At 58.8% G+C, this 19809-nt stretch overlaps 6 protein-coding genes across 6 annotated transcripts; 5 read left to right on the top strand and 1 right to left on the bottom strand.

Annotated features, from left to right (window-relative positions):
* Nucleotides 1-1959: 1959 nt before the first annotated feature.
* On the bottom strand, nt 1960-3188 carry MFIFM68171_02606 (uncharacterized protein; the record flags this gene model as incomplete). Its single annotated transcript, XM_071058028.1, has 2 exons — nt 1960-3081; nt 3165-3188. The coding sequence occupies 2 exons, from the start codon at nt 3186-3188 to the stop codon at nt 1960-1962; spliced, it is 1146 nt and encodes a 381-aa protein (XP_070914129.1).
* An 817-nt stretch (nt 3189-4005) lies between these two features.
* On the top strand, nt 4006-7717 carry IMH1 (Golgin imh1; the record flags this gene model as incomplete). The annotated part of the gene is made up of 4 exons (XM_071058027.1): nt 4006-4014; nt 4082-4631; nt 4700-7553; nt 7666-7717. The coding sequence occupies 4 exons, from the start codon at nt 4006-4008 to the stop codon at nt 7715-7717; spliced, it is 3465 nt and encodes a 1154-aa protein (XP_070914128.1).
* Nucleotides 7718-9922: 2205 nt separating this feature from the next.
* Nucleotides 9923-11664, top strand: MFIFM68171_02604 (uncharacterized protein; the record flags this gene model as incomplete). Its single annotated transcript, XM_071058026.1, has 5 exons — nt 9923-10161; nt 10208-10283; nt 10340-11345; nt 11407-11478; nt 11534-11664. 5 exons carry the CDS (start codon nt 9923-9925, stop codon nt 11662-11664), a joined length of 1524 nt encoding a protein of 507 aa, XP_070914127.1.
* A 751-nt stretch (nt 11665-12415) lies between these two features.
* Nucleotides 12416-13678, top strand: MFIFM68171_02603 (uncharacterized protein; the record flags this gene model as incomplete). The annotated part of the gene is made up of 1 exon (XM_071058025.1): nt 12416-13678. One exon carries the CDS (start codon nt 12416-12418, stop codon nt 13676-13678), a length of 1263 nt encoding a protein of 420 aa, XP_070914126.1.
* A 1901-nt stretch (nt 13679-15579) lies between these two features.
* MFIFM68171_02602 (uncharacterized protein) lies at nt 15580-17569 on the top strand (the record flags this gene model as incomplete). Its single annotated transcript, XM_071058024.1, has 6 exons — nt 15580-15660; nt 15718-15788; nt 15856-16059; nt 16128-16877; nt 16938-16993; nt 17046-17569. 6 exons carry the CDS (start codon nt 15580-15582, stop codon nt 17567-17569), a joined length of 1686 nt encoding a protein of 561 aa, XP_070914125.1.
* Nucleotides 17570-17907: 338 nt separating this feature from the next.
* Nucleotides 17908-19783, top strand: MFIFM68171_02601 (uncharacterized protein; the record flags this gene model as incomplete). The annotated part of the gene is made up of 3 exons (XM_071058023.1): nt 17908-18845; nt 19065-19635; nt 19730-19783. The coding sequence occupies 3 exons, from the start codon at nt 17908-17910 to the stop codon at nt 19781-19783; spliced, it is 1563 nt and encodes a 520-aa protein (XP_070914124.1).
* Between the last annotated feature and the right edge of the window lie 26 nt (nt 19784-19809).

Raw genomic sequence — 19809 nt, 5'->3', positions numbered from 1 at the left:
GCACGGAGAAGGAAAAGAAAGAACAAGGGCAACCCAGCGTCAGGGCGGACTGCATGAAACTAAATACTCATTCTGAGAGCGTGCCAAACTGCGAGTTTCGAGTGTGTGCACCATTCGGAAGTGCAACCCAAGTGGCAAGGCATTAGGTTCGAGACTGGAAGTTGGGTACGGAAGCCGGCAAATAGAAGGCCACCACAAAGTTGTGGCCTTGGCCGTATGGACTGCAGAGCAAAGGTGCCGAGCCAGACCGAAACAGCCGGAAGCTTTGCGTGGCAGCCCATCGCTTGACAAACAGGTCCTGCGGCCCTTGGGCAGGGCGAACTGGTCTCGCAGCAAAGAGCAACACTGTCGAGCGACTCGAGCCATCTGATTTGCAGACGCCCACCTTACAGCAGGCGCCCACGTGGAGACACGAAACAGGCACCTCGGGCGCTGGGTCCTCGCTCCGATAGGCTGCGGAAGCCAGAAGAGGAACGGTTCGCCCTAAGGCGTGCCATCGCCGTGGCTGACCTAGCCGGGCACCGTTGGTTGGGACACCTGGCCGACGACGTGGACCGGCCCCATGGCTACACCTTTGCACGTCCGCCCTGCCGACTGCTGCATGCACTCGAACAAAGAAGACAAGTGGGGAAAATCTGCGAATGGAGAAAACAATTTATTTCGGGCGTGTGGAATTCATTGATTGGATTACAGCTCAGCTCAGCGTATCTAAGCCACGTACTCGCCTGCAGCCCAACGAGTGCAAGCTTTGAGGCCCAAACCACCCTCTCAACGCCGCTCTGAAGGAAAACACAAACACATCGCCTTGTCCCTATTTTGGTTGGCCTCGTGACCCCAAATTAAAATATCAACAAACAGACAGGCTGATTTGCAACCCACCTCCAGGGACAACCCTTGATGATCCCTGTCGTCCAGAGCCCCCGGTTCGGATGTACTGGTACCAGCGTGACTCTCCCTGCCTCTAGTAGCGTCCATCTTCCAGATTTGAGGAGCGATGCCGATGCTGAGACGGAGCACGGCCACTGCGACTCTTGGGCCGGCTCCTGTCGCCGGTGGGGTAGTAGTAACGCTTGATTCGGTCGACCCTCGTCGGATCAAAGTCGATGCCCCTCATCATTCTTTCCTTCATGTGTTCCGTGTCAAACAAAGACCCAGACACGAAACCATCTTCGTCAAAGGGTCCACCATTAAACCTGGATGACGATCTCCTTTGACCAGTGTTGGAAGCGTAGTAATCCCTGTGTCTCTTGTCGTCGCGGTGCGGTTGGGAACTATGGCTTTTGCTCTGGTTCTTCCCGTATCCGTAACCAACATCAGTGTCATCGTCCGGGTAAGGTGCGTTATGCCACGCGTGTATTATCCCATTATGCGTGTCAACCTGGACCGGGCCTTGGTGCAAGGGGCACTCCACATTGTGGCACACAAATAGGCCAATATGGGTTTCCATGCACTTGAGCGGGCAACTGGCACCGCACTTGGAGCATGCAATTTCCCGACACGGCTTGGACGCCATCACGAGTGCCTTACCGTATGTAGATGATATAGAGTATGCGGAAACAGCTCAAGCGGGAAACGGGAAACGGAATGACAATAACCTCCGAACCAGGATCAACAGTGAAGACAGGACCTGGACCCCTAAGTAGTAATCACGGCGTGCCAAACTTTATAACCTTCACCGTGGCGTCCGTTCCACTTAGTGCTGCAATGCCCTCTTTGAACCCGCAGGCGGCACAATGTCTTTGTGGACGGAGGTAAGGGGGCGTGGTTCATTGCCAATTGAGATATTGTCCCTAACAAGACCAAGAGCTGGCGAAAAGTGGTATCAGGATCAATGACTTGAGACAAAGGGATGCAAAAGAGAGTGCGTTATCTGACAAGGAAAAGAGGAGGAGGAAAAAAGAAAAAGAAAAAGAAAGAAAGAAAAAAAAAGAAAAGAAGACCATCCGCAAGACAAAACAGCTACTGCCTCTTTTTCCCTTTACGTTTTCCGGATCCCTCAGCCTCCGAGCTTTGTGCCTCGGGCTCGGTCAGCTGCACGTCCTTATCCACCTCAACAAGGTCACTCGAGCTTCGGCTCGCATCCTCGTCCGCACTCTCGGGCTTGACCCCGGCAGCGCGCTCTCCCAGCACCTCCTGCACGATCCGCTTTCCCTCGTCCATCTCCCCGTTGGCAGCCCCACATGCCATGCACTTCCACATTCCCAGGTCGGAGAGTGTCTTGGTCCCCGGTGGCGCTTGTCCGTTTACAAGCTTGCAGCGGGAGCAGATCAAGACGATCCTGTTCTTTGCTGCCGTCTCGTCCTCGCCCAGCAGGGTATCAAGGATGCGATCGTACCAGTGCGACTCAGTGGGCGGGGCCATGGCCGCAGGCGGGTACTGCATAGCCGGAGGGGGAGCCTTTCCATCGAACGCATTTGGCGCAAACTCGGCCGACGTATCCATGTCGCGCTGCATCGGCGGCGGCGGCGGCGGCTGCGACGGCGTACCAAATCCGCCGTGCGGCCTCGGTTGGGGGGTGCCCGGGCCCGAGGTCGGGGGTCGCTGGATGTTCGCTGTGGGTGGTGGTGGCACATTGGTACGTTGCGGTACGTGCCTGCGTTTCGCATGTGCTCGCTCCTCCACCGCCTCGCCCTCAACTTCCTCAGCTTTCTTCTGTCCCTTCTTCTGCTTGTTCTCAGATCCGCCGTATTTTTCCAGGAGCTCCAGAGTCGAATCGTATTTGGTCGCTTCCTTGAGCTTCTGTATCGTCTTGGCGCGCTCGGTTTGCTGGTCCTTGAGGCGGGAGTTCAGACTCTCGATGCGGTAATCGAAGAAGGCCGTGGTGACGGAGCGAACTAGAGAGATCAACACCGGCCCGCTCGCCATGCCCGTCCATTCCAAGGGCCCCATTTTCCTCCAGCCAACCACCAGCATGAGCACGATGGCATAGACCAAGTATGCGAACCCGAGATAGAGCGTGCAGAGGACCTTGACCCGCCTCGATCTTGACCGGGTGTGGTCGAGCTGAGCCTGCGTAGCCGTGATCTTAGCCGAGAGCGCCGAGAGCGCCTTCTCGAATGAGGCTGGGGAGGAATCATCCTTCTGCGACACGGTAAGTGTTAGCCTGGTGGCTGCGGAGGACGACCGCCTCAAGCGCGCCGCAAGATCAAGAGTAAGGTACTTACGCCCCACGGCCAGAAGGAAACCATCTTGTGCGAATGTAGTAGTCAACCGAGAATATGAAATGCTACCTTGCCCTTCCATCGAGGACTGAACTGGCGGAGGCAGTTTGCGGTGAGTCGCTGCTTGCCTCCCGCCTGCCGGCCGCGGAGGTGACAACAGTGGCTGGAAAAGGACAGGGAGTCGAAAGAGCTGTCGCACGGTGACCTCATCACCCGCTTACAGTGCTATTCGCCTATCAGAGCTTGATTGAGGTCCGCCAGGTACCGTCTGCACAGGCTCGGTCAAAATGCTCGCCCAGCCACAAACTTCATAATAATACCCCGTGTAAAACGGAGTCAGGTCGCCGACCTAGTGAATCCCACCCCCGGTACCCGTATCCCTTGGTAGCTTGCAAGCTAGCAATAGTCGCGGAAGATGCATCCCAATGTGCACTATTCGTCTATCGGGTTTCATTCCAAGACTCTTTAATCAATAGTTACGAAAAAAGGGTCCTTGGCAACCCCACATGGCCTGGTTGCCGGCGGCAGCCTCACAGGGTACCCCAGTCGCTCAGTCCTGATGAGTCTCCCTTGGCTGCGCTGCGATGGAAGGCTGAAAGGTGGCACCGAGAAACCGCGTCGCCGACACAGAGAGAGGGGGCAGAACTTGACGAGTCACGCCGATCTATCTATTCTTCAAATCTCTCTCGACACTTTGTTCTGCGGCTAGGATGGTGTATGGGCTCTGCTCCCATTCCCACGTTCTTCGCCAGCAACCGCGAGCAACCGAACCCTGCGGCATCCAGACTTCATATCAACCAGAAACCTGCTGTCGTTGATTGATACCAGTGAATGAGCCGCCATCATGTTCCAAGTATGGGCCACCCCGAGTCGCCGCCGCCCACTCTATGCAGACAAAAAGCTAACAACGAGTGCGACAGAGATTCAAGAGCGCAATCGATCGCTCCATCGCCGAGGAGCAGGCTAGACACAGAGCGGCCATGGAATCACAGAAACAGGCGCCGGGACCGGGAAACCCTGCCTCACGACGGTCACGATCTTCGAGCGGCACAGGAAATCAGTCGCCCGCCCGAAGGCCCCGGCCGACAAAGAAAGCCAGCGAAGACCTGACCGCGAAGGATGCGAATGGCGACGGGACGGCCAACCCGGATCCAGCGGTTTTCGAGGCTGCCTTTGTCATCGACGACACCGACGAGACAGCTGCCTCCACTAGAACCGCGACGCCCTTGTCAATGGATAAGGAGGGGAAAACCGGAGATCTCGGGAAGGATGCAGGGAAAGCCGCTAGCGACGCTTCAGGCAATGGTGTCGCCAGCGCGCCGCCCAACGTAGACAACGGAGAAGCCGGCAAGACCGGCACCGAGCAAGCTGCCAGGTCCGCTGCGGGCACTAGTTCTGCCTCGCCCGAGCTACCGCCCGAGGTGCGAGCCCGGCTGCGGAAGCTTGACAAGCTTGAAAAGACGTATCCAGGTTCATATTGCCCAGAACCGCCCTCTCCAGACCCCTCCTTCGCCGAACCCACTCTAATTATCTGGCAGAACTGTTGCGCTCTTATCGCATCGCCCATAGCCGAGCGACTTCGATCGAGCCGTTCGAGAAGGCCCTCAAGGAGAACACCCCGCTCACGTCCATCAAGGATCCCGAAGCCCTGGTCGAGTACTTGAACCAGATCAACCTGAAAGGGGACATGGTCATGGAGGAACTCAAGCGCGTAACAACGGAGAAAGACACGTACAAGAAGAAGGCCGACGAGGCCGAGAAGGAGCTCGCCGCGCTGAAAGAGGAAGTTGCTGCATTGAAGGCTGCCCGATCCGAGACTGCGCCTGCAACTGACGGGAAAGGTTCGGAAACCGCGACAGAAGAAGCAAAAGCTACGGTTGAAGGACCCAAGTCCCCCAGGGACAAACCGGAGGAGTCTCCAATCCCGCAGGATGGCGGAGACGGGGAAGACTTCTTCTCGTACGACAACGAGATACCGCAACTGCAAGCCGAAATCGAGAAGAAATCCGAAGAGGTCGAGAAGCTCCAAGCTGAAGTCAAGGATCTGAAGGACGAGCTGTCCCTCGCGAAGGAGCACAGCGTTAGCCTTGTAGAGAGCCTCGAAAGCGCCACTAGAGAACTCAGCGAGACCAGAGACGCCGTCGCGGTCAAGGCCTCCTTTGAAACACAGCTCGAGGCCCGGAATGCCGAGATCTCAACCCTTACGGAACGCCTTGATAAGACACACACTAAGCTTAGAGAGGTCGAGGCACAGCTCGAGAAGGCGAAGACCGAGGCAGCCGAAGCAGTCAAGGACAAGACATCTCAGCTCGCCAGCTCTATCTCCCGGAACGAGGAGTTGGAAAACGAGTTAAAGAACGTTAACCAAGCCAAGTCCGCCCTCGACTTGAAGATTGAAGGCCTTACTTCAGAGATCGAGGTTCTGAAAAAGGCCAAGGCTGAGGACGAGTCCAAGATCACCGACCTCACCAAGAAGATCCAATCTGCACCAATCCCGGCTGCTGTTCCTACAAGCGTGGCACCGCAACGAGAAAGCTCCCCTGCGCCGCCGCCGCCGCCGGCCGGTGGGTCTAAGAAGAAGAACAAGAAGAAGAAGAAGGGAGGCGCCTCTGCTGCAGCTACCGCCGCGGAACCTGCTCCAAGTGAGGCGTCGGCGGCCGATCAACCGCCTGCTTCGCCGCTGCAAGGCCCCGCAAACGGGGAGCTGCAAGCCGAGCTGGCTCGTCTCCAGGAAGAGTTAGCCGAGAAGGACCAGCGGATCGAGAGGCTGTCGAAGCAGCGCAAGACTGAGGAAGACCTCCGTGAGGAGATCGAGAACCTCCAAGAGAACTTGATGACGATTGGCCAAGATCACGTCGAAGCCAAGGAGAGGATCAAGGAACTTGAGGCCGAGAAGAGAGCGTTGAAGGAGCGCATTGCTGAGCTCGAAAAGGAGGTCGAGTCGTCCGCGTCAGCAGCCAAGGGCAACACCGAACTCCAAAGCGAGCACGAGTCTCTGAAGCAAGAGTTCGATAACCTCATGATGAAGTCCTCGACGCTCCAATCCGACTTGGCCGCCGCGCAACAGCTGGCCCAGACACGCTACAAGGATCTCACAGATCTACGCGAAATCCTCCAGAAGGCCCAACCCGAGCTGAAGTCCCTGAGGCAGGACTCAGCAGCACTTAAGACGACGCGGGAGGAATTAGCCAGCAAAAACACGGAGCTCCGTGACCTCGAGAAGCGCGAGAAGGAGCTCAAGACGGAGCTCGCACGGACACAGCGCCTTGCATCCGACCGTGAGGCCGAGATCAAGACGCTCCACGAGAAGGTTACACAAGAAACCAATGCACGACTACGACTAGAAGACGAGAAGCGTGTCGCGGGCCGCGACCTTCGCCGCTCCGAAGCTGAGAAGATCGAGATATCAGCAAGAGAGGAGAAGGCCAGCCGCGAGCTGCAGCGCGTCCAAGAAGAAGCGGCCAAACTGCGGCCGCGCATCAGGGAGCTGGAGGACGAGGCCGCGAGGCTCAAGAAGGAGCAGGACGTCCTCCGCGAGGAAGTCGAGTTCAAGACGGGCCAGTACAGCAGCGCGCAGAACCTCCTCGGCAGCATGCGCGACCAGACGGCCGAGCTGAGCATCCAGCTCAAAGAGAGCCAGTCGCAATGCGAGAGCCTCGACGAGGAGCTGGCCGAGGCGCGCAAGATGCTCGGCGAGCGCACGCGCGAGGCCGAGACGATGCGGCGCCTGCTCGCCGACGTGGACGAGCGCGCCGACAGCAAGGTGCGCGAGATGCGCGCCAAGATGGACGCGGCCATCGAGGAGCGCGACCGGCTCGAGGACGAGTCGAGCGCCCTCGCGCGGCGCAAGGCGCGCGAGACGGAGGAGCTCCGGCACAAGATCCGCGATCTGGAGCGCGAGGTCAAGGCGCTGGCCGGCGAGAAGGACGAACTCGAGCAGAAGGAGCGCGAGTGGCGGCGGCGGAGGGAGGAGCTGGAGGCGTACGAGGAGAGGGCCGGCCAGGAGGTCACCGAGATGCGGACCACGGTGACGAACCTGCGGTCGACGCTGGACGCGTCCGAGCAGCAGGTCCGCGACACGGAGAAGAAGAACGCCGAGTTGCGCCGGGCGCTGGACGACTACCGGCTGCGGTACGACAAGCTAGCCAAGGAGGCCAAGACGCTGCAGGCGAAGCTGTCGGCTCCGGCCGTCGCGAGCTCGGGCCGGAGCTCCATGGACTCGACGCGCTCCGCTGGTCTGAATGGCTCCGGGCAAGCCGCCGGCGCCGGCGGCGGTGGCAATCAGGACTCGATGTACCTCAAGACAATTCTGCTTCAGTTTTTGGAGCAAAAGGACAACAAGCTCCGCGTGCAGCTGGTGCCGGTGCTGGGGAAGCTGCTGAAATTCGACAAGTAAGTGCACTAAGCGGCTTGCCGCGGCCTTGTCTTTCTTCTTTTTTTTTTTTCTTTCTTTTCCTTTTTATTAAAAAAAAAATAATGATACTGACACCGGATTTCCCGCTAGATCCGACGAACAAAAGTGGCTTGCTGCTATCCAGCACATCAACAGCCGGTAGTCTTAGGCACCTTGAGTGTTGAGCCTCGAGGGCCACCGCTCTCCGGCGGCACATTGTCCCGTGTACCCTACTGCTATTTTACTTTGGCATAGCTAGGGGCGGAGTAACGGTTGGTGGTTGGATCTGTAGGATAATCGATTTGAGCGTTGGGTCTTTGGATCTTGTCACGAGTCCCTACGAGTAGTCGGGAGATTGTGAGTGAGGACAAGGGGCAATGAACTCTTTGCTGGCATCCAAGTTCGGCCAGTGGCAGTGTGCCGGGGTTTCGCGGTTAATAGAATGCTTGTGTAACGTTCCGCGCTTGTTGAATAATTTCGACAACCTATTGCGGCAACCCGCGTCCAAGGGGGCGGGGCCAAGAGGCGGGCGACTCATGGAATGCTCACGCTGCCCATCGAACCGACTCTAGCTAGACTCTTTTGTCTCTCGTTTCCCGCATCCTACTGGACTGCCGGTTGCCGGCAGGCACCTCGCTCCCGTAGACGTATTGCTTTGCGCTGCATGACTGACTCGGGAGAACGAAATCTATTGAACGTACCAGCACCCAGTGCGTAACGGACGCGGCTTGAAACCCGGCTGCATGTCGATAGATCAGGCCTTGCGGAGAAGCAAGGCCCTCCCTCGGCGTCCCAACGTGGGCGGAACAAGTCACAAAGTTAGGTTTCACTTACGCTCCAACTGGGGAAACCCGATTATCCGGACTGAGACCAGTGGATTAACAAAGCGAATGGCTTGCGACCTTTGTGCCAGTCTAAGGAACGTGGTGACTCGGAGGTCTCAAATCATAGCCTGAGAAGGGACATCAGCGATCCGGAGTTGTAGACGTCAGACAAGCCAAGTGTGCAGGCTGTGGCAGCCAAGAGGTGGAACAGTACAGTACCTTAGTCGGGCTGGCGTGCTTCTTTCTGCGAGGTGGTTCCACAGAGAAGCCGCTGGCCCCGTCTTGGAACCGTTGGGCTGTCCAATGGTAAAGAGTGGCAGGAGAGATTGCTCCACGAGGACGCCCACAGTGCAACCGTCTAACACTGTGCGGGTGGCAGGTGCAGCTGCCTGCCGGGGCTGGGACGTGGTGCCATGGAAGTGGGGGGGAGGAAGGAGCAACAAGGATGCAGTACAGTATGTACAGTGATGTAGCCCAAGAGCGGCCAGACACGGATGGAGGTTACCACCTTTCTTGTTCCAGTCGTTTCCAGGGCCTCGAATCCCCAATTCTTCCCTCAACTTGTCCGCCCGGCTACTTTTCCTCCTCTCACAAGCACCGCCCCCCACTGAACAATGAACCCTGGCACGAGAGCAACGCAGCTTCACGGATGTAACGGTTCAAACTTCAGGCAACACCCCGAAAACCAAACTTTGCTGCCAACCCGGCAGCCCGGGAACCATGTACGTGTCTGAACGTTGTTCGCCTGCTTGCGTCTACCTGATTAGCAGCTATATGGGGGAAGCCGTTCGCGGAAGCAGAGCCGGCGGCCGGTGCTGCGAGACCCCCTCAGTGAGCCTCACTGCGTCACTCGGCGTCGGTTACATGCATGGCGGAAAATGTTGCACCTCTCATAACTGGTTGTGGAGTGGCTGGATCCCAAGCTACCGCTCTGCTGTCCCCAGGCTCGCCCCTAATCGACCGAGTCCGAAACGCCTTTCTCTTTCTCATCCTTGTCAATGCCACAGGGACCACCCCAAAGAGCTGTGGAGGAGACGGAGCCATGGCTGATAACACGGCCTTCCCACAAGCAATAGGAGTCAGCAGGGTAAGCGGTTGAGCGCGGGCAGAATCAAGCTCGATCAGTTTTTTGCCCCAACATCAAAAGCAACGGCCAAAGTTTCCGCCGCCGACAAGAGCAGCAATAAGTAGCCCTAAATGCCTATCGCCACCCAATAGCCATCCTATACCGAGCCGACCTCCCAAAGTTGTGGGACATCGGCCTCCTGTTGTGAAAGGCAAAATCCAGCAGTGGGACGGCTCGCTCTTTTTCTGGTCAGCACGGAACCATGCGGATCGCTCGGCGGTCGTGTAAGCTGGTTGGCTGAAAGTCCCGCCTCGAGCGCAGCTATACGGCTTGCCAGAAAGGCAGAATCCGGAGCCAGCAAAGCATAGTGCTGTACCCCTTTTGCTAGCATCTTCTCAACTTCCCCAAGAACTCGTGCATATGCCATCAAGCAGCACCTCTCCAACCTCTTGCTTAGCACACATCCACGATTCTCAGAATGCCTGTACCGTCAGTCAAGCCTAGTGATTGCTTCGCCGCCGGTCTCTCTGAGGAATCAGGTATTCAAGACCCCTACAAATACCAGTGCGGCTTCGGCAACCACCATATCACCGAGGCAATCCCAGGGGCCCTTCCCCCCAACGGATCGAACCTACCGCAGAAGGGACGATATGGTCTATATGCCGAACACCTGAACGGCACCCCTTTCATCTCGCCAAGAGATAGCGCCTCCAACATGTAAGGTTGGGCCCGAGAAAAGCAAACCAAAGGACGGTTGTAACAGGGAGCATAGATGGATGTATCGCGAGCGTCCGGCAGCCGCACATCAGCCCCTTCAGCAAGTTAAGAAGCACCATGATGTGCGTACCCCTCCGCGCCATGAAACTTGACGGCCGCTCATGCCCGTCGTCAACAGATCGAAGCCTGCTTTCTCCCCAGCAACCCTTCTGTCGCATACACGCCCCTCGCTCATACCTGGGGCCCTCTCACTACCCCGGGCCCGGATGCCTCTGGTGGCAAGAATATTACCTTTGTCGAAGGTCTGAAAACCATTGGCGGCCACAGCGATGCGACCCTCAAGGAAGGCCTGGCTATACATCAGTATGCCTTCAATACCGACATGCGCAGGCAGGCCTTTGTAAACCATGACGGGGAATTTCTGCTGATACCGCAGCGGGGATTGTTGGACATTAAGACCGAGCTTGGCGGCCTCCGCGTCAAGCCTGGTATGATTGTCGTTCTTCCAGCTGGCATCCGATTCTCTGTCGACATGGTCAAGATTCCACCACCTGCTAGCCAGTTGGCGTCGGAAATTTATGCAGCGGGTTATGTGCTCGAGATATTTGGCACACACTACACCCTGCCTCATCTCGGGGTGCTGGGTGCCAACGGGCTTGCTCACCCCCGCGACTTTGAATACCCCGTTGCCCGCTTTGAACGAGAGGTCGAAGGCAGCCAACCCTGGGAGATCACGATCAAACTCGCCGGAGGCCTCTACGCTTATAAGCAGGCGCATACCCCGTTCGATGTCGTGGCTTGGCACGGTAACTACGCTCCTTTCCGATATGACCTGTCGCGGTTCGGGCATTTGTCGGCCAATACCGACCAGCTGGACCCGACGGCCTACTGTGTCCTGACGGCGCCGAGCAAGTGGCCCAATGTGAGCCTTGTCGACTTTTGCATCTTTGGCGAGAAGTGGGTCGTTGCCGAGAACACATTGCGCATCCCCTACTATCATCGCACCACGGCGGCCGAGTTGTGCGGTGTGATATTCGGCCAGTACAAGGGGAGCGTGAGGCCTCTCGAGGCTGGCGGCTTGAGCTTTGAGCAGAGCTACATGCCACATGGCGAGAGTTACGAGGCGTACTGCCAAGAGATCGAGGCTGAACACAAGCCTATGAAGGTCGCTCAGGACTATCTGGGTACGCTTGCTCTCTTAAAACACGCGCTGTCTGCTCCAGTCACTTACCACCGACTTCTCAGGCTTCATGTTCCACATTCCCTCGCACATCGGGTTGACAAAATGGGCCATGCATAGACACCCCGATATCAGACGTGAGTGACTCGGTGTGCATCTTGACTAATTACTTGATTCTTGACGCTCCGCCAGCTGAACGAGTCGGTCTCTGGGATTCCATGCGAAGCCACCTTTCTGACCACGTTGACGACGCCAATGCGAGCTTGGACGTCGCTGTATTGCCAGCGCTTCGCTCACAGCCCGGGGTTGCAGCAAGTCCATAGGCTTGATGGTGGCCAGCTTGCCCAGTGAGGGCGTCGCCGTCCAATCCGGGCCACTCCTAGGCGATGTTGTATAGTTGAGGAAAGCAGTACTATTCTCCGAGAAGTTAGGCAACGACAGCTGTGAGTTTGTCTGAAGCCTTGGTAGTCCGCTAGTTGCTACACATTGGTTGCATCGGGTGTTTGATTTAGCAATGCATCCGGGAGACTAACAGCCACGGTACTGTACACAATCTCTGATGCGCGTGTTACCGCTAGGCAGCAATAGCAGGCTAGCAGTCATTTCCATTTTAAATAGCAATTGTTGGATGGTTGCTTCAATCGGGAACCTCTTGCCACGTTTCACATCACAATTGGAATCCTTCAGGGGTTTATAGGGTACAGTGCAGCTCCATCGAGTCCCCTTTTGGTTACACGGGGCAGAACGGCAATGCGCCTTGGCCTCGTGGCTTCGGCTCGGCGCGTTGCATGGTTCATGATTTGCACGCCGTGGAGAGCCTGCAACTGAACTAATTCCCTGACAAACAGCTGATCCAAGGCCAACTCGGCCAACTCAGCCATGAAATCTGCCCTGTGTGTTCACCTGGCTGGGCGCCAGTTCGAGTTCGCGCAAACAACAGCTCAGCCACAATCCATTGCATGACATAAGCTGGCGCGACCCCAACAGCGCAACAGCAATGAGACTACTGGACAAACCCACTCGTTACTCCAAATAATTTTATTTTCCTATGCGTCCACTCGGGAACTGCACATCATGAGCGGCCCACCCCCGCCATCCTTCACAGAAGCCATTGAGGAGGGCCTGACGGTGCCGCCGGACCAGCACAGCGTGGTCAGCAGCAGCGGCAGCCGGTCGGCGCGGCGGTGGGACGACCCACCCGAGGATGAGCCCGGCGCGGGCGTGCCGGGGGAGAACATCACCACCATGGTGTTCGTCAAGGGCATATCGATCCGCAACTACGTCGAGTCCGAGATCACGCATCTGACCTTCACCCCGACCGGCACGCACTTTGCCGCGCTGGCCCCCAAGGTCTCCAACGCCCGCAGCTGCCACCGCGACGGGCCCAGCACCCTGACGGCGTGGTCGGCCGCCAACGGCGCCCGCCTGCCCATGCCCCACGTGTCATCCCACGGGGTGCGCGTGACGCGGGGGTGCGCCTTCCGGCCGGGGGGCGCCGACATGGTGGTGGCGTGTCCGTTCCTGCGGGCCGGCGCGGGCGGGGGCGGCGGGGGCGGGGGCGGTAGCGGCGACTCGTCGCTAGACGGCATGTTCGGCCCGGAGCCGCGCCTCGAGGTGTACGACCTCGGCCGGCGCACCCGCCTGCTCAAGGCCGATGTGCCCGTCACGGCGCCCCTGGCCTGGAGCCCCGACGGCACCGCCCTCGCCGCCGTCTCGGCCCGCGACCCCAGCCGCGTCATGCTGGTCGCCACCACCGGCCGCCCCGCCGTCCCCGGCCGCTCCGCCGCCGCCCCCGCGGGCCGCGTCACCGCCGTGCTGATGGGCCACATGGACGCCGTCACGCAGCTGGCCTTCCTCCCGCCGTCGTCGTCGGTGGCCGGGGCGGCGGGGGGCGCGGCGCTGGTGAGCGCCGGCCGCGACGGCTACGTGCGCGTGACGAGCGTGGCGTCGGGCCGCACGCTGCACAAGATCGAGATCGGGGCGCGGGCGCCCGCCAGCATCCTGCGCGTCTCGCCCGACGGCAACCTGGTGGCGACGGTGTGGGGACGCGACGTGGTGCTGTGGCACCTCGACTCCGGGCGCGTGCACAACTACAACCTCAACGCGGTGCGGCTCGCCGAAGGCTGGCCGCTGTGCGTGTCGCCCGACTGCCGCTACCTGGCCTGCCGCACCGAGGACGGCTTCGACGTCAGCGACCTCGCCACGGGCAAGTTCCGCGGCGAGTTCGCCCGCGTCGGGCCCCCCATCACGGCCGCGGCGTTTGACCGCGACGCCAGGCGGCTGGTGGTTGGGGATTACGCCGGCGGGTTACAGCTGTTTGAGGTGGTGACGGCGTAGGAGTCGGTGATATACAACCCCCACCCCAAGAGTGGTGGATAGCGGGACAACGGTCAACGGGTACTGGATGACGGGGCACTGCGGGTTGGTTTGGTAATACCATGTAAATGATGGGGCAACTTTAACGTTTTAGACGTGGCGCGGCGGGAATTATGATACCATATATGTTTTTGGGATACGGGTAGATACAGCGGCCTGATGCATCAGATATCCAGCATTCCGAATGCGTCCCTTGAGCGCAGGTTTGATCAAGGACTCGGTAATTGAGCCGAGCGAGACTGAGAGATATGTACGTCACGTTAAAATTTTAGGAATAACACGAATCGTCGGTACAGGACGAAGCCATCACCGAGCCAAGCAGGCCGTCGTGGGGGTTCTTGTGTAAGATATCGCAGCACTGGCCGTTAGTCGCCCTGGGCATTAGCCCTTTCTCAATGACGTCCGTGTTACTAGGTTATCAGTCCGCTTACTACAAGATCACGAGCCCATCCTTTTTAGGCCTCTCGGCGTTGGACCGCCCGCGCCCTGCAGTCACGCCACAGGTTACCCGAATGGGCGATGAGGAGGAGGAGGGGGGGAGCTCAATTGCTCAGGATGTATTACTTGACTTCTCATGCCCAAGAAAAGTTAGGCTTATCGCGGCCTGTGCTGCGCATCCAGAACTCGACCTCCTGGGCCTGCACATCGCACCCCACCAGCGAAATGAGAAACCCGCTCGCGAACTGAGAGCAGCCCGGGAAGTCCCGGCGTCGGGTTCTGTCGCGACTCGCGCTGCCGCACAAGCCCTCCGCTGCCACAATGGTCGCAAACCGCCAGGCGCCGTGTGCGATACCGAGACGGGCCTCTTGGGGGTCGAGTCGGGGCTCGCCCCGAAGCGATCGGGGGACCGGATCAGACCGCACGGTCAAGTCCGTCATTTCCCCTCATTGATATGACGGCAGTGGCTTGGAGTCTGCATGGACGGGTCTGCAAGCCCCCGACTTCCCCCGCCTATCTTATCTTATCTCCTGTGTGTGTGTGTGTGTGTTCTGTTCTGCATGAAAGAAGCTTTTGGAGCTACATTAATTGAAGGCAGAACCAGGATGACGGGCCGAGGTCAAATCTGCTTTGTGGTACAATGATGTGAGAGCCCCTTGCGGAGGGCCGTCATCAGTTCGTCTCATCAAGGGATTTTGTCCAATCACATCTGATACCAGATGAGAAAACTCCAATGTGCGATGGGGTCGTACAAATGGCACGTGTCCGCCGCGACCTCAGTGAGTGTAGTACTTCGTGCCATCGTGGTGGCTGGCCGACGGAGCAGCATGCAGGCAACGCCAACAGGAGGTCCAACGGGGATGGTTGGAAGCCCCACGCTTCCACCCGTGAACGACTCCAAGCGCAGACGACTTCGCGAAGATGGTGGCTGCAGCAAGAATCGCATCCGTGCAGATCTTCTCGAACGCTAGGCTTGCCCACCCCGCCAAGACGCGCAACACATGATGGTTCCATGCTTGCTAGGGCCGACTCAGCAGCCGGGACGGTGAGCCGATGACAGCTCCAGTTCCCGAACTCGGCCAGAGATAAGGGATTTTTCTCGAATTTTTTGCGCCTTTCCCACTTGAGACGTGCTCTACCCCAAGGGTCCCCGTTCGAAAGCCCGGTTTTAAAGATGGCTTGCCACCCGAAGTCTCGGTTGCATCGGAGCTCTTCAGCACCGCTCTCCCCCCCTTCGAGCTTGCTGAAGGCTTCGGCCTCGTCCATTGCGACCTGGCTCCCGTGACACCGCCCAATCCCCATTCGAGAGCAATTCCTACGCCGCTAACCGCCCCGCGGACCCGTTGCTTCGGCAGAAAGTAGGCCGAGTAGGAGAACTACACCGATAACACGCGACTCTCTCCCTCGCCCGAGACACCTACAACATGGGTTGGGTGCAAGACACCAACCGGACGATCGCCGCTAGCGCCGTCGGCCGCTGGTTCAAGCTGGAAGGATGTGGACATGTGAGCGCTTCGACCGATCCCCAACGGCGCCGTCAAATGCTAAAGGCTGGCCAATAGCCCAAGGAGCGGAAGGGGTCGTACTTCTTCACCGAGATGCGCGCGGGACTCGCAACCTTCTTTGCAATGGCGTAAGTGCATCTGGGCTCGGGGGGATTGGTTGGCTTCCACGGGCCGGCCGCTGAGTCTTGTTCGCAGCTACATCATCGCCGTCAATGCCAGCATCGTCTCGGATACCGGCGGCACTTGCGTCTGCGACAAGCCGCTGAACGATCCGGATCCCACCTGCAAGTTCGACACCGCCTACCTGCTGTGCAAGTCGGAGATCAAGAAGGACCTGGTCACGGCCACGGCCGCCATTTCCGCCCTGGGGACCTTTTGCATGGGCCTCTTCGCCAACCTGTAAGTTCTGCAACGCGTTAGATGCGAATCAGGGGGGACCGTGACGTTAGCTAACATGCCGGGCGTAGGCCGGTGGGTATTGCGCCCGGCATGGGCTTGAATGCCTACTTTGCGTATACCGTGGTCGGGCCCCACGGGGCCGGCACCGTCCCATACCAAGTCGCCCTCACTTCCATCTTCGTCGAGGGCTTCATCTTCTTCGCTCTCGCCCTGCTCGGACTGCGGCAGTGGCTCGCCCGCGCCATCCCCCGCTGCATCAAGCTGGCGACGAGCGTCGGCATCGGCCTCTTCCTGACCCTGATCGGCCTGACGTATGCCGAGGGTATTGGTCTCGTCGTCGGCGGATCGTCTGTCCCCATCTCACTGGCGGGCTGCCTTGAGGAGCTCAAAAACGCCGAAGGAGAATGCCCCGACGCCGTCAAGATGCGCAGCCCGATGATGTGGATCGGCATCTTCTGCGGCGGCGTCTTCACGGCCATGCTGATGATGTATCGGGTCAAGGGCGCCATCATCGCCGGCATCATCCTCGTCTCGGTCATCTCGTGGCCCCGCTCGACGCCCGTCACCTACTTTCCCTACACGACTCTTGGGGACAGCAACTTTGACTTTTTCAGAAAGGTAGTCGACTTCCATCCGATCCAGCACGTCCTAAATGTCCAAGAATGGAACATTGGCGAGTATGGCGGACAGTTCGGGCTGGCTCTGATCACCTTCCTGTACGTCGATATTTTGGACTGCACAGGCACCCTGTATTCCATGGCCCGGTATGCCGGTCTCGTCGACCCTGTCACCCAGGACTTTGAGGGGTCCACCATGGCGTACGTACCTCTCCGTGATCACTCCTACTACTGAGTTGGACTGACACTGACTCGTTCCAGCTACATGGTCGATTCGCTGACCATTTCGATCGGCGCCGTCTTGGGCACCCCCCCCGGTCACGGCATTTGTCGAGTCGGGCGCAGGTATCGGTGAAGGCGGCAAGACAGGCCTGACTGCCATGTCTACCGGCCTATGCTTCTTCATCTCCATCTTCTTTGCGCCCATTTTTGCCTCGATTCCGCCATGGGCGACGGGCTGCGTGCTGGTGCTCGTCGGCTCGATGATGGTCCAGGCCGTGACTGAGATCAACTGGAAATACCTCGGCGACTCGCTCCCGGCCTTCGTTACCATCGTCATCATGCCCTTCACCTACTCGATTGCCGACGGCCTCATCGCCGGCGTCTGCCTGTACATCCTCATCAACACGCTCGTCTGGATCATCGAGAAGGCGTCGGGCGGGCGCATCGTGCCGCCGAACAAGGAGCTCAAGGAGCCGTGGTCGTGGAAAACCGAAGGCGGCATTCTGCCGCCGTGGATGGGCCGCCTCTCCAAGGGCAAGAAGGACTTCTGGCGTAGTGACGCAATTTATGCATCGGATGCTGAAGGCGTGGCCGAGAGGGTTGAGGAGAAAACATCTGGCTCGGATAGAGATGTAGCCATCGATGGGGATAAGTCCGAGAAGGCGGCATAGCCGGGTTTTTGGCAAGCGATTACCCAGGGCGCAAGTCACAAGTACGGCAGGCTATACTACGTAATAAGATCGTGTACCTCTTCGTGCGTGTGGGAGGGAGGGAAATGGGTCACAAAGCGCAACACATGGCGGTGTAAGTTGGTTGGGGTACTTGCCTACCTTAGTGACGGACAGTCAAGGGATAGCGGGACGGTGTTCCGTGTCTCGGTTTATTTCCGGGCCGTCTGACACCAGTTCATGTAGACTACGGTAAGGTATAAAGTTTCAGTCCAGTGCTCGGTCCATCCGTTGCCTCTCTTCGCCAGACCATGTTCCCCGAAACTCTTGAGTACACAGCCATGGCGACTCCAACCATCATCGTCTCATGCCACTGCGGCCAGGCGCGTCAGACACTGTTTCTGCAAGGGAGCGGCGACTTGTTTTCAGATGTCTCGTTCTGCCATTGCGATACCTGCCGACATGTGACAGGCCAACTCTACACTTCATATGTCCCTCTCTCCCCGATCCGACATCCAGACATCAGTATGCTGCAAGCCCGTTCCACGAGCCCATCAGAAACGAGGTACTTTTGCCCAAAGTGCGGGTGCCACGTCTTCCGGCTCAAGGACTCTGTTGCACAGGAGTGGGAGGTAGCCACGGGCGTCATCCTCGACGCCCCCGAGCTGGACACCAGCACCGGTCCACCGAGGGAATGCCGCCACAAGCACCTCGAAGACATCATGAACAGCAACTTGTGGATCTGGATGCGCGCCGATACTGCTCGTCCCCTGCCCAACCCCCCCGCACATCCGCATCCACCAGGACCAGACGACGCACGCCTCCTCGCCTCCTGCCACTGCGAGCGCGTCTCGCTCTCCATCTCTCGTCCCTCTCTCCCGCTCTCCGAAAACCCGGACGCCCCTTTTCCGGACCTGCTCCTCCCGTATCACAGCACACCGCCGTCCGTCATCGCCAACCCTTCCAAATCGAAGTGGTACATCCACGAGGTGCCTTCATCTCCATCTCACCCCAGTAAGACGACCGAGCCGGGGCCCAGTAAGACCGCCGAACCGGCCCCCAGCATGACAACCGAGCCGGACCCCGGCATGATAGTCGAATCAGATCCCAGCATGACAACCGAACCGGGCCCCAGCAAGACGGCCGAGCAGGGCCCTGGCAAGACCGCCAAACCGGACCCCAGCATGACAACCGTACCGGAACCCAAATACAAATACCTCGCCGGCACCTGCGCTTGCGCCTCCTGCCGGCTCACCTCGGGCTTTGAGGTCCAATCCTGGTAAGTACACAGAGACCTAGCAACACTGATCCGACTGTTCCCGAGCCAAATGTACAGCACACGTACAGTACTGTACAGTACATCGGTCGGGGACGGTAGATCGGCCAAGGGAAAAAAAAAAAGAAAAAGAGAGAGAGAGAGAGAGAGAGAAATGGAAAAAACCGGAAAGAAATCTTCTCAGGATAACGTACACTAACAAACCCACCTACCCCACCGCAGGGCTTTCGTTCCCGTCCGGAACATCCAGCTCATGATGCCCTACCCGGACGTCAGCCTCAACCTCAAGGCCAGGAACGATCCGCCTCTCAGCCCCCAACTCCCTTCCGACCTCAGCTACGACCTCGATGTCGAGCCCAAGGCCGATCCCCCTCCCACCACCCCCCACCACCCCCCGGCTCTCCGTCTCGACTTCGCCTCGTCGCCCACCCAGTCCCTGCTGAGCAGCTACTCCTCGTCGCCCGGCGTGACCCGCGAATTCTGCGGCGGGTGCGGCGCGACCTGCTTCTGGCGCAGCACGGAGCGCCCCGAGCTCGTCGACCTGAGCGCGGGGCTGATCGGCGCCCCCTGCAGGGCCACAGCCAGAGCCGCAGCCAGAGCCGGGGCCGGGGCCGGGGGTGGGACCAGAACCGAGACCGGAGCCAGAGCCGATGACTGGCTGCATTGGCACACCGGACGGACGAGCTTTGCTGAGGAGGCCGGGACGGGCCGGCATCGCGGGGCACGGGCCTTCGGGGAGCTGGTTGTTGATCGCCTCGAGGCTGGCCTGAGGAAATCACGGGAACGGGAGAACGTGAGTGGGACATCATTGGGAAAAGATATTATGAGAAAAGGGGGGTTGCATAGTAGTAAGGAGATGGTTTGATGATGTTGGTCGCTTGGCGCAGGATGGTGTCTATGGACAGGAAATACAGATTGTCTATCTCGGCTTTGCTTTGTAATAATGATTTTGATGCGCCAGGGTCTA

This window comes from Madurella fahalii (assembly GCF_045866475.1).
Source record: "Madurella fahalii IFM 68171 DNA, scaffold_1, whole genome shotgun sequence".
Lineage (NCBI taxonomy): Eukaryota > Fungi > Ascomycota > Sordariomycetes > Sordariales > Madurella > Madurella fahalii.
This window is presented reverse-complemented; position numbering and strand designations above follow the sequence as displayed.